This window comes from Lithobates pipiens, unplaced genomic scaffold (assembly GCF_037356315.1).
Source record: "Lithobates pipiens isolate NorthernLeopardFrog02 unplaced genomic scaffold, aLitPip1_a1.2 Scaffold_16, whole genome shotgun sequence".
Lineage (NCBI taxonomy): Eukaryota > Metazoa > Chordata > Amphibia > Anura > Ranidae > Lithobates > Lithobates pipiens.
Window position 1 is genome coordinate 114,540,389 of NW_027507748.1, and position 13,421 is coordinate 114,553,809.

The window sequence follows — 13,421 nt, forward strand, 5'->3', positions numbered from 1 at the left end:
AAACAGAACAGTGGCCTTAACCATTCCCAAATTTTGTTTAAAAAAATGGTAATCTTAACCTCAAATACCACATTAATTAGGCAGAAGTCTTCCCTACCTGAGCCAAAATAACTAATCAAAAACATAAGCATTCCTGGATCATTTTTTTTTTAGAGAATCTGAGCCCAAATATGTATTGCGAGTGCATGCAAATAATATTTTAGTACATATGTTAAAACAAGAAAATAATATTTAAGACAAATGCATAAAATGATGTCAGACCTTAGCCAGAAGACACTGTAACTGCTTAACTTCACTGCTGGCTCTTAAGAGCTCTTGGCGAAGTTCAGAACATATCATTTCTAGATGTTCTTTCTCCTTGTAAGTAGAATTCAGCATTTCTTGAACCTCACAGTTCTCAGGGGTGTTTCCCATGGCTGTCATTTCAGCCACTTTCTGGCGCTCACCATCTAGTTGAGCCTTTAAACAGCTGCCTTCAATTTTAAGAGCTTCAATGGTGACTTTAAGGTCTTCCACTGTCTTGGCAACACCACTTTTCTCTTTCCTCTCAGCTTCCAGGAGATTTTGAAATTGTCCAGTTTCTTCTTTCAGTCTTTTTATCATCACCTGAGCCTCCTGGTGTTCTTTTTCGAGGCTTCTCAAACTACTGGTGAGTTGTTGCTGAATATTGAGCAATTTTTCCCTTTCAAACTGAGACTTTTCCACAAGTTCTGAGTATTTCTTTTCTACCTCTGCAAGTTTGCTTTGAACCTGTGTTTGCTCTGTCTTTGCCCTGTCTTGGAGAAGGGTCATTAACTTCTCATTTTCCTGACTCAGCTGACCTGCCCTTTGTCTTTGCTCCTGAAGGGAGGTTTCCAGAAAAGCTTTTTCTTCCACAAGCTTTTCACTTTCTAATGTTAGCTCCTGTACCATTAGATTTTGATCAGAGAGTTCCTGTAGTGTTGCTTGAAGTTCCTCGGCAGTACTATGTTGGTTTTCTTCCATCTTATGTATTTTTTCAGTCAATGAGGCTACAGAGAGTTCACTAATATTATTTGGGGAGCTACCACTAGTTGAACATTTTGAGCCTTGGCATGGAATACTTCCAGATGACCCAGGTCTGGAAGGCACATCAGCTAGGTGCTCAAAATCAGAGTCAGGAGAAAGGGAGGCTTTAGTGACATCACTGCTTGATGAACCAGATATAGGAAGGCCGTTTCCTCTGCCAAGCAAATGGCTGTTGTCAGGCCCTTCTGTTAAAGGGCTCTTCACCTTGCTCCCAGTGCTTGTCACCTGGGTGGAAGGTGATAGGATACTGCTATCAGTTCCATTGCTGCTTATAGTATCTGAAAGAGGAGACTGCTCTAAGCTGTGCAGTTTCTGCTTTAGGTCTTCATTTTCCTGACGCAAAAGAGCAAGCTCTTTCTGTAAAAATAAGTTCTTGCCCTGAAGGGTCTTTAACAATACTTCAGGGTCTGTACCCTCTGTCACCTGAACCTCCGTGGATGCTTCCAGGGAGGGTGGGATGTCAGGGCTTGGACATTCCTTGTCTTTGCATTTCTGCAGTTCACTCCGAAGTTTAGTAATTTCAAAATCTTTTGTTTTTGCTTCGGCCAATAGCTCTTTAACATGTGATTCCAACACAGAAGGGTTGTTAGATTCATTGTCATGTTTAGGTTTGGGGGGTGTACGGATATTTTTTGCAGGTGTAGAAGTACTGGGAGATATAGGACTTGGTAGTGTTTTTTTAGATGTAGTAGTAGTTGGAGGCCGTAAAGTTGTCCTATCTCTTGCTATTGGTGTTGGCAGATCTCGGGGAGTTGGTATACCAGTCCTCCTTGCAGCTGAAACCCCACCTGCAGCGAAACAAGAAAACACATTCATTTATTACAGGTACTTCTATAGTTGCTGTCAATTTACACGGTGCTTTACATATAAATTGAACATTCACATCAATCCCTGCCCTCAAAGAGCTTACAATCTAAGGTCAGTAATTCACATACGTACATACTAGTGTCAATTTAGACAGGAGACAATTAACCATACATCCAGCATGTCTTTGGAGTGTGGGAGAAAGCAGGAGTACCCAGTGGAAACCCATGCAGACACAGGGAGAACATACAAACCCCAGGCAGGTAGTGCCGTGGTTGCGATTCAAACTGACTACCCTGGTGCTGCTAGGCGGAAGTGCTAACGACTTAGCCATCGTGCTGCCCACAATATATACACATAAATATCACATTTAAAATAAAATTTAAAATGATTACCTATTGTGTTTCTACTTCATTATCAGTACATTATAAATTCTACAATATTAGACAGACCACTTGGTGAACTTTAAATTAAAAAAATAAAAATAAAGATAAAGATTTTTCAGGTTTACCAAATGGCGAGGGCTGGTTCAAACCTGATTAGCACAGGCATACCATCCAAGTCCGCAGTATTTGGGTTCCCGTGCTACCCAGTGCGGTTTGATTTTCAGCCCATTTGAAATCACACTGGATTCCACTAAAGTGGCGCATGCACTACTTTTCGAAATAGGATTTGTTTGTCATACTTACCTGTAAAATCCTTTTCTTTGCAGTACATCATGGGACACAAAGTCAGGCTAACATTCATTACCTACTGGGTTATACACCATCACCAGGTGAATGAACACTGGTAGACTAAAGGTCTTCAGACAGGAAATGATCCCTTAGATAACCCCTCCCACACAGGAAGCAAGCCCTTCAGTTTTGTAGCAAGCACTGAATCCTCAAAAAAATTAAAATAAATTAAAAAAAAAAGGAAGAGGGGAGGGATATCTTTCTTTTTCATACATCATGAGACACAGAGTCAGGCTAATATTCATTACCTACTGGGACGTCCCAGAACATAAGCCTTGAGGGGAGGGAGACACCCTTCCAAACAATAGCCATCAGAACATATACGGCAGCCCGCAGTACACTGCGGCCGAAATCCTCGGCTGCTCGAACATCCACTTGATAAAACTTTGTGAACGTATGCACTGAAGACCAGGTAGCAGCCTTACAAATCTGAGCCACAGATACCTGATGGCAAAAAGCCCAGGAGGTTCCTACAACCCTGGTAGAATGAGCTCTTACCCTAAAGAAAGCAGCTTTACATTTCAGACCATAGCCCTGAATGACCAATTAACGGACCCAATTGGCAATCAAAGCTGTCTGCCCTTTCTTGGGTCCCTTTGGTAAAACAAAAAAGGAGTCTGATCCTCGGATCGCCGCAGATCTAGACAAATAAACCTCGACTGCCTGGACAACGTTCAAAGAATGAAAAATGACAAAAATGTGATAGCGCTGCAATAATACAATCTATATGAAATAAAAAAAAAAAAACTTCAGCTAACAGTGAAATATGTAAACCGATTAAAAATTTCAAAAAAAGTCAGATAAACAATAAAATAATTTCTTCACTAATAAAAAAGGAAAATATGATGCTTCTTCTTCTAAAAAAAAAAAAACTTATCCAGAATGCTCCCACCACCGCATGCAATGGCTGCTCACCTCCTTTATAGGACCCCAAGGGGTCAAACACGCCTTGCACCCCTTGGGGTCCTATAAAGGAGGTGAGCGGCCATTGCTGAAGAAATGATCATTTATTGTTTATCCGACTTTTTTCAATTATTAATTGGTTTACATATTTCACCGTTAGCTGAAGTTTTGTTTTATTTCATATAGATTGTATTATTGTAGCGCTATCATATTTTTAAAATTTTTCACTATGTTACCTGTGGGAACACATTAGTGAAGGAAGGCTAGCTTGCGTGACAGCAAGTCTAATAGAATGTCCTTGATAGGTTCAACTGGTTGTTTCTGTAACACAGACCGCACCAAGTTCAAGTCCCAAGGACACATAGGTGACCTAATGGGGGGAAGCAAGCAAGAGAGTTGCCTACTGTATAAAGGTTCGGACCAGTGAATGGGAGGCTAAAGGCCTTTGGAAGAATAGTGATTGGGCCAAAACTTTACCTCTGATTGTACTCAAAGCCAATTTGATTTCCACAGCCGACTGTAGAAAAGAGAATTCTCCCAATCACGTATTTTCGAGGATGCCATTTTCTGACTTCACACCAAGTAATTTAAGTCTTCCAGACCCTATGATAAACTTTCCTAGTGACAGCTTTTCTAGCATTCACTAGGGTAGACACTAATGATCCCAAGAATCAAAATTTAGAGACAGTAAATTGGGTGGAATATAGGACCTTGAGACAGTAGATCGGGGTGACGTGGAAGCATCCATGGCCCGTCTATTGTCAGTCTCACAATCTCCAGGAATTAGGGCCTTCTAGGCTAGGCTGGTGCCACCAGAGTGACTGGAACCCCCTCTTTCCGAATCCTGCGCAACAAATGTGGAAGGAGAGGGATCAGAAGGAAAGCGTAAACCAGGTCGTACTGTCTCAATGGAACTATAAGAGCATCTGCTCCAATTGCCAGAGGATCCTTTGTTCTGGACACAAATTGCTCTAGCTCGTTGTTGAATCTGGATGCCAATAGGTCGACCTCTGGCAATCCCCAACACTGGCAAATTTCCTGGAACACCCCTGGGTGTAGGGACCATTCCCCCAGGCAGATCTGCTGGCGGCTGAGATAATATGCCTGCCAGTTCTCTATTCCTGGGATATGGACTGCCAATATCATTGGCACATGTCCTTCTGCCCAGGCTAGTATGTGGTTCACCTCCTTCAGAGCTGAACGACTCCTGGTACCGCCTTGGTGTTTTATATAGGCCACTGGCATTGTTGGACTGAACCCTGATGGGGCAGTCCTGAAGCTTCACCGCCCAGGACCGTAAGGCCAGATGTACTGCTCATAATTCCAGGACGTTGATGGGCAGGATCTGTTCTGTCCCTGACCATTTCCCCCGAACTGTGAGCCCTTGTAGGATCGCTTCCCAGCCCAAGAGTCTGACATCTGTAGTCAGTACTCTTCAAGTTACCGGGAGAAAGGATTTTTCCTTTCGCAGGTTCTGATCCTGCAACTACCAGTATAGGCTTAAAGAGGAAGTAAACCCTGATGAGTTTACTTCCTCTTTCATTTCCTGTAAAGATAAAGCATAATGGACAACTATGCATCGCATAGTAGCCCATTATGTGTCACCTACCTGACACAGGAGCCAGCGACGTCACCGCTGTCCCCTGTAGTCCGGCGCATCCATCTTCTCGGTGGGTCTCGCTGCTCCGCCGCTGTCATTCAGCGAAGCCGCGATGACGTCACTCCCGTGCATGTGCACAGGAGCCGCCACTCGTGGGACTGAGGCTGCGTATTAAATTAAGCTTTTCTCGATTGGTCTACAGGTTAATCGAGACACTATAAAGAACGCTGACTTTGTGACTGGGTACGCTTCCTGATGACGTGTCAAACGAAACGTACGTCGAGGCGGTATCCAGTCACGTTCGTTTACGTTGAGTTCCGGTCGTCCTTGGTTATCGACCGTCCTTGGGTGGAACGCACGCCTACACCACGAGGAACTACGTATCCATTACGAAACGTTTGTTTTAAGCAAGCAGCCCCAGTGCCAGGTTGGGCACCGACATATGTAAGCAGCCACTTGGCCTTATGTTTTTTAAATTAATTTTTATTAATTAAACGGTGTTACGCTATGGATTTTTGTTTGGCTTTTTTTATGACCTATCTGAGTCTATGAGGAGAAGCTTCTGTCCATATGAGGTCCACCTTATTCCATGTGAGCAGGGAATCAACCTGCATAAGCCTATTTGACTATCTTTTTAATTAAAGTAGTCAACAGCATCTGGTAAGAAGACATCTTTATCTTCACAAGTGGGGTGTTGTTTCTATTTCCAAAAGTTTTTGGTGAAGGGACGTTTCACTACGTTATAGAAGATTCTAGCAGTCTTTTGATTTACGGATTCAGAAGGAGTATTTCACTGACAAAATCACTGTTTTTGGACTTTTGGAGTTATATTAATTTAAGTTTTTTTCCTTTTGGTGTCATCACCCAATTGGGACTTTAGTTATTGTTTTTCACTATATTTTGGTTGTAATTTTCTGTATATTGCAGTTTTATAATATGGTGTGTATTATTTCAGATACCATTTGATTATCAAATTTTCACATTTTTTGATACTTATATTTGCTTTAGCTATTAGTTGTTTGATTCAACTTATTTGATCCACTGACTATTGGTCAAATTTGAAATCTTTTTTATTATTTTTTTTGTGGCGCGGAGTTTATTAGTTGCTGTGTATCAGCCACTTTTTTTCACTGACCGCGGTGCGCTCAGTGCACCTGCGCGCCGCTGTCTACGTCTTTCGGCAAATATCTCCTAAACCGTGTAGGTTTAGGAGATATTTCTTGGACCTACAGGTAAGCCTTAATCTAGGCTTACCCATAGGTCAAAGTTGGTTGTAAGGGTTTACAACCACTTTAAGCGTGCCAGAGGAGATAAGCACATTGGATAATCCAGGGCTTTGCCTCTTCTGATCCAGACCAACAGGATGTCTTGTTGTAAAGGCCTGGAATCGAAATGGACATAGGGCATTGCCTCGAAGGAGGATACCATACTCCCTAGAAGACTCCTACAGAGCCGAATGGAGGGTTGTCTGGTGCCCCTTATCTGATGCACCTGAACCTTTGGGGCACAGATCCTTATAGGTGGCAATAATATTCTTGCTTGAACCGTATCTAGGATCAGAAACTAAATAGACTTTAGACTTTGAGCTGGTTTCAAGGATGACTTTTTGGTATTTATGATCCAGCCTAAGCTTTTCAAATAACGTACTTTGCATATTATGCTCTGTTCTAGAGCCTGTAATGAGTAATCTCTGAGTAGGAGGTCGTCCAGGTACCCAAGCACCAGGATCCCTTTGGTCCTTAAAAGACCCAGTACTGGTGCTAGGACCTTTGTGAATACCCAGGGAGCTGTAGCCAGCCCCACGGGTAGAGCCACACACTGAAAATGGCCTTCCTCTATGGAAAAATGTAGGAACCTCTGATGAGGCTGAAAGATAGATATGTGTAAATGCACATCTTTTATATCAATGGAGGCTAGAATGTCTCCCCTCTGGAGTGAGGCTACTACTGAGCGGACAGACTCCATCCGAAAGGAGTGTATTAGTAGATACTTGTTCAGGGATCCTAGGTCCAAAATGGGCCTTGTGTCCCCATTTGATTTCTGAACCATAAACAGGTTTGAGTAAAACCCTGTGCTCCTTTTGGATACCGGAAACCTCTACAATAAATCCTTGATGTACTAGATGATGTAGTGCCTGAAGCAATCAGTTTCTTTTTGGAGGATCCGAGGGAACGCTGGATCTTATAAACCTCTGAGGGGGAACCCCCCGCAACTCTAGATATAATGGAGGTGGCCAACTCCTCCTGAATTATTGTTCTGCAAATGTCCACAAAGTGAAGCAGGAGGACTTGGTGCTGGGTTTTGGTGCTTGGACCCAGGGCTTCTTCTGGCCTAGCCCTGTGGCTTGCCCCTGGCCCTAGAGCCCTGTTGGCAGTGGAACCACATTGACGCTGAGACATTGGAGGGACATCTGGTGCTTTTCTTCACAGAAAGTAGAGAACCCTTGCCTCCAGAGATCTTTTGGATATCTTTGTCAAAATGATCACCAAATATGATCACCAAATAAATGTTCCCCATGAAAAGGGAAACCTGCAAATAACTTTTTACAAGGAAGCTTGGCTGACCAGTTCTAAAGCCCCATGTACAGACGAGAGAGCCAAAACGAGAAACCTGCTGTATTACTGTATTGAATCCTTTAAGGTATCAATAGCAAAACACAGCATTCAAGAAATATCCGTCTTAATTTCAGGCAGATCATCCTCCTGGTTAGGCCTATCAGACCGTTTGATCTGATCCTTTACGGACTGGCAGATACCAATTGCTACAACAGCTGGCTGAATAGCTGAACTGGCCAAAGAAAAAGAAGCCTTCAATAATGACTCCAATTTCTTGTCAACAGGGTCTTTCAAACCCTGTGCGTTATCTACCAGCGAGTTAAGTTCTTGTTTAAGGAAGAGATTGCTGCATCCTACTGCTGGCATGCTCCATTTCTTGATGAACTTTTCATCCATGTAATATAAAAAGGCAAACCCTCTTTAGGAGGAACAAAAATCCTGTCAGAATGTTTCCAATCAGTATATGCTGCCTGTTCCAACAGGGGGTGTAGGGGGAAAGCCTGTGTTGCTCAAAGAGGCCTCAGAGATCCCAAAAAGGACCAGGGGGGCTCAGTCACCTCTGCAAGAGGAAACTTAAAAGGCAGAACGAACCAATTCTGTCAGAGTCAGGATCAAAAGCCTGTGAGACTGAGAGGCAGACAAAAACTGGATATCTTCTTGTCCAGATTGCTCAGAAGCAGGCTCATCTGCCCTGCCCTCCACAGAACCCTGAGCTTTAAGCTCTTCCCAATCCACAACCCATTCCTGCTCCAGACAAGGAGGCTCCGGGGAGGGGGGTCTGTCACGCTTCCTGTTACCCTGCGGGATGGAGGCAATCATGCCAGCAACCCTGTGCTCTAATCCGGCTAAGGCTGAGGACAGTTCATCCTTAGTGATAAAGGGTGAAGCAGCAGCGTTGACCGTAGGCACAATACCAGATAGGCGCAGCGGCTCAGGGGATGCAACACCAGTCACCAGGGATACGATTAGATTCATCAGGAACTACTGACGACATCAGTGTGCCCTTCCCTGCACAGTTAGTCCTGCTCCTCTTTTTTGAAGATCTTTACCCGCCACAAAGAGGGAGAGTACTTGGGTGTAGTATTTAAACACCTCAGAAGGGAGACCCTTTAATAGGGCTAACAAGCCCCTATGTAACAATCCCACTAAGCACCTTTGGCCTTCCAAGCAACACTTGGCGACTCACGTGACCCGGTAAGGAAAGAATGAGCCGCTGCATGTGTCTGTTCAGAGCCTGCTCTGTGTCCCACAGCTGCCTTCTGGAAGCGCCGCATGCTTGGCCTATACAGCTTAAATAAGCTGGGTGTGCGTCGGAACGTTCTGTGCGTGTGTACGCACGTGTGCGATCCAGGCAAACAGGAGTGGCTGTATTCGCATATTACACAAATCCATGTGTGCCCAGATAAAGGCTACTAGGCATGTGCGGTAAAGCCGCATGCGCCATGGCCGCCTAACATACAACTACTGAACACAGTGGCACTCTTGCGAACGCACGTGTGCCATGGTGATCCAAGGCAAAATGGCGCACCATCATACAGGTAAGAACAGCCAGAAACAAGCAAAAAATGTATACTTTGTAAACACCCACCGCTATCCCAAAACTCCCCCATATGGTCACTGCACACGGGTGTCCAGCCTCTAGCTAGCTTGACTGATTGTTACAATCACTGGGATACCTCACAATAATATTAAAAGGGGTTTCACTTACCTGGCCAGGCGCAGGGCAGCTTAGAAACGAAGAGCCCAAACTTCACCCATTTTCAGAACATTCATTTGAAATCACACCAAAAGTAGTGCATGCACTACTTTTCAAAAACACACTGCACCGGATAGCATGAAACTGCAGTACCATGTGATCTGGTGCAGGCAAAACGCACTTCAGAGATCTGTGTTTGAGGTGTCGTCAGGATTATATTGACATATTGCAGCAGATCTCCCACTCAGTGCATTTTGAACGTGGCACAGGAAACACACGTGACACAGGTTTCCCCGTGCTGCATTCCAGTGTAAACAAGAATGCAAAAGGATCACTTAGGGTCCTTTCACACGGGACGGATCCGTGATGATCCACCCCGTGAACATCCGCTTGCTCAGCAGAGATCACTCCGTTGAACCCTGCTGAGCCGGCGAACCCTGCACACAGTGCAGGGACTGCCCTGTCAGATCTCTGCTCTCCCCTATGGGGGGATCGGATGAACATGGACCGTCTGTCCTTGTTCATCTGATCCGCTCTGCAGACGGATAGAAAAATAGGATTTTCCTCCGTCTGCAGAATCGGACCATAGCGGGGACAGATGATATCGGTTGTCAGCGGATGTTTAACCGCTGACACCTGCTATCCGATAGGGATGCATGTCCGTATCTCATCCGAAAATGGATGGATGAAATACAGACATACTGTTCATACATGTGAAAGGGGCCTTACACTAGCAGTGATTATATCTGTAAATATTTGTATTGAGCACATCTCCTCTGATTTTGCTCTCTCAGTATTTCTCAGATTCTGGTCAGCATCCATTTAGGATTTCCTATTGGTAGTATTTCCCCTAAAACTGACATTTTTGATGCAGGGAATTTGTGAAATCTGACTTGCATCTTAGTGCAGACTTCTGGGAAAATCATACAAGCAGGAAATTATGTTTCTGGGGGGCGTTCTGTGTACAGAACACCTCCAGGTAGCCATATTGCATTTTACAGAAAATTACAGCACTGCAGATTAATAACATTCAATTACAATATGACTTGTGTCGCAATTGTATAAGCTAGGTTATTATTTTTTTTATTTGCTATTTTTTTTTTCCCATGAAAGTGAAGATACCCTTTAAAATGAGACTGAATTCAAATAAAACTTATTACACAAAATATGGGGGAGGAGGACAACTATCGTCAAATTTTTAACTAGAAAAATGACAAACTTTTATTGATAATTATTTATAAAAAAAATGTCTACATTATTTTGTCCACCCTTGGCCTTTAAAGTCTACAAATTCAACACAGAGCAAAACAAATTGTTTTATGAACATTTCTTGGCCACGCACAGCGATATCAAAACTGTACGTCGCCTCGCACAACATTCTTTTTTGTCTTAAATGGCATACATGCTTGCTGAAAACTACCAAAAAAAAAAAAAAAAAGAAGACCCAGAACCATATTGTTGGTGTTCTACATTTAAAAAAGAAAAAAAAATTCATATTTAAATTAGGATATCAAAAGGACAATGATAAGGGTTCAATAAAAGCTTATATATTAAAAATTAGACTTGGGTCCAAAAACGTTACACAGTGAGCACTCTGTGCTGGTGCAGAACCCCGGTAGGCTGTAAAACAAAGCAACTAGTGTTTTTAGAAAGGAAAGATAGCAAAGGACATTCTGACTACACAGCCAACAGCCCACTCATGCAGGTCAGAAAGTTAGACGTCCACAGCTGGAGAATTCCAGGATTAAGGAATATAACACAGCACAGCAATTAAACTATTATAAGTCCGTGAACGGAAGCTTCCTCACACCAGCCAGAGACGGAAAAAGGCAACCTGCAAAGTGCAGCCTTCCGTAATGATCAGAAAACTTACAGCGGTTTTCACTGTAGTAAAGCGGAAACTGATTAGTTGCCATATTGAACTGCACATAATTTTAAAGAAAATAAAACTTATGCCGCGTACACACGGTCGGACTTTCCGTCAGAAAGTGTCAGACTGAATAATTTCATCGGATATTCCGATGGTGTGTGGGCTTCTTCTGACTTTTTTTTGAAAAATTCTGACGGACCTAGAAATAGAACAAGTTTTAAATCTTTCCGACGGAATCAATTCCTATCGGGAAAACCTTTCGTCTGTTTTTTTTTTTGAAAATTTATGTTTATTGAAGATTTTTTAAACACACATAACATACAAACGTACAAAAAGGTCCCCAAAACAAAACCCCAAACCTCCCCCCCACCCAACAAACTCCTCCTTGTGCAGCCCTCCGCTCAACTTCTTAGCTCATTTTATGGACACCAACCGTATCTCACATAGAACAAACATAACTTATACAGTTACTGATGATTTAAATACCCGAGATGGGGGATGTAAACCAACCCAAAAAAAGCAGCTCCCTGCCTTGCCCCTCCCCCGACTCACAAGGAGTGCACCTCCCGCCTAGCAATTAATTCACAGTATCTGCAGCATCAAGCCAGCACCTCCACACCCTCTCAAACTTAGTAGGACACCCTCTACTGGGATAAGTGGCTTTGTATAGCGGCAAAGCTTTATTAATTAAACCTTTCCAGTAAGAAACCGTAGGAGGTGCAGGTTTCTTCCAACATAACAGGATAGCTTTACGTGCATAAAATAACGCCAGAGAGATCAGAGTCCTCTGCGCCTTTCGGGGTGCCAACTCCTCCACCAGCCCGAGCAAACAAGTCGCGACTGTGACTGGAATCGGCACCGAAAGTACAGATTGTATGACCTGTGTTACATCCTTCCAGAACTCTACAATCTGCGGGCACAGCCAAAACACATGATCAAAGTCAGCTCGGTCAGCTGTGCAACGCCAGCATCCCTCCGCACCCGTACCATAAATTCTAGCCAGTCTAGCCGTGGTGTAATATATTCTATGCAGAATTTTAAACTGAATAAGTCTGTCTCTAGCCGAGACTAGGGTCTGAAACGGGTAACCCCACATGTCATCCCAATCCTCCCCGTCAAAGTCTGGTACTAAGGCACTCCAAATGTCTCTACATTTTTGGATAGGCTTTGGTCTGTCATGGAACAATAGTCTGTACACTACGGAGAGAGGCTTATTCAGGTCCTCCGTCCGCAGCACCTTCTCCAGAGCTCCAGGACCGCACTGAGAGAGAAAAGCGTGCCGCAACTGTAGGTATCGAAAGAAATACCAATTTGGAAGATCATATTTAACCTTAAGCTGATCAAACGTTAAGAGCTTCCCCCTTCCTACCACATGCTTCAGTTGTTTAACACCTACTCTGGCCCATATAACCGGATCTGGGATTTCTTCAAAATGCGGCAATTTAGGATTAAACCATAAAGGAGTGTCAGGAGACCAACTCCCCTCTGGTTGTTTCATCAAGGCCTGCACTTTGTCCCAGGCCTGTATTGTTGCTCTCATTGAGGCCATCAGAGCCGATGAAGCCCTCGGACCTCTATACACCAAATAGGACAGGCTTTCGTATGAACCCAAAAGCCGCCTCCAGTACATTTGCCGAATCCCCGTCCTCCCGCGTTAGCCAGCGTCCGGCAACCACCATTTGCCCAGCTAGATAATATTTAAAAAGATCCGGCAATGCCAAACCACCTTGACCCCATGGCTCCTGCAAAACCCTAAGGCTTATTCTGGGGTGCGTAGCGGCCCATAAAAAAGGAGCCAAAAAGACTATTAACCCGCCGAAAAAACGAGCAGGGAACCCAAATAGGAGAATTACGTAGAAAGTAGAGAAATACTGGCAGGACCTTCATTTTAAGCAGGTTAATCCTACCAATGAGGGACAGTGGCAGATGCTTCCAAGCTTCCAACTGAACCTTAGCCCTGGTCAACAAGGGGGAGAGATTCAGAGACATATAATCGCCCACTCTCGGTGAAACTCTCACTCCCAAAGTACTTAAATTCCTACACCCAGGCAATGGGAACTCTAGTGGTTGACAGCTCTCGCGCCCCCCCGTCGATAGCCATCACGTTGGACTTCTCCCAATTGACCCGGAGTCCAGAGAACTCAGCAAATTTGTCGAGCACCCCGAACACTGCCTCCAAAGAGGGCCCGGCGTCCTTCAAAAAAAAGGAGCA

The 13,421-nt window shown here is 43.9% G+C and overlaps 1 protein-coding gene across 5 annotated transcripts in view; it reads right to left on the reverse strand.

Annotated features, from left to right (window-relative positions):
• Positions 1–13,421, reverse strand: part of SPECC1 (sperm antigen with calponin homology and coiled-coil domains 1) — a 580,298-nt gene that overhangs the window by 207,720 nt on the left and 359,157 nt on the right. For all 5 annotated transcript variants that reach the window (XM_077480312.1, XM_077480311.1, XM_077480313.1 and 2 more), the window contains one exon: positions 262–1,835. In XM_077480312.1, coding sequence (XP_077336438.1) covers positions 262–1,835 — 1,574 coding nt within the window. The remainder of the gene's footprint in view (positions 1–261; positions 1,836–13,421) is intronic.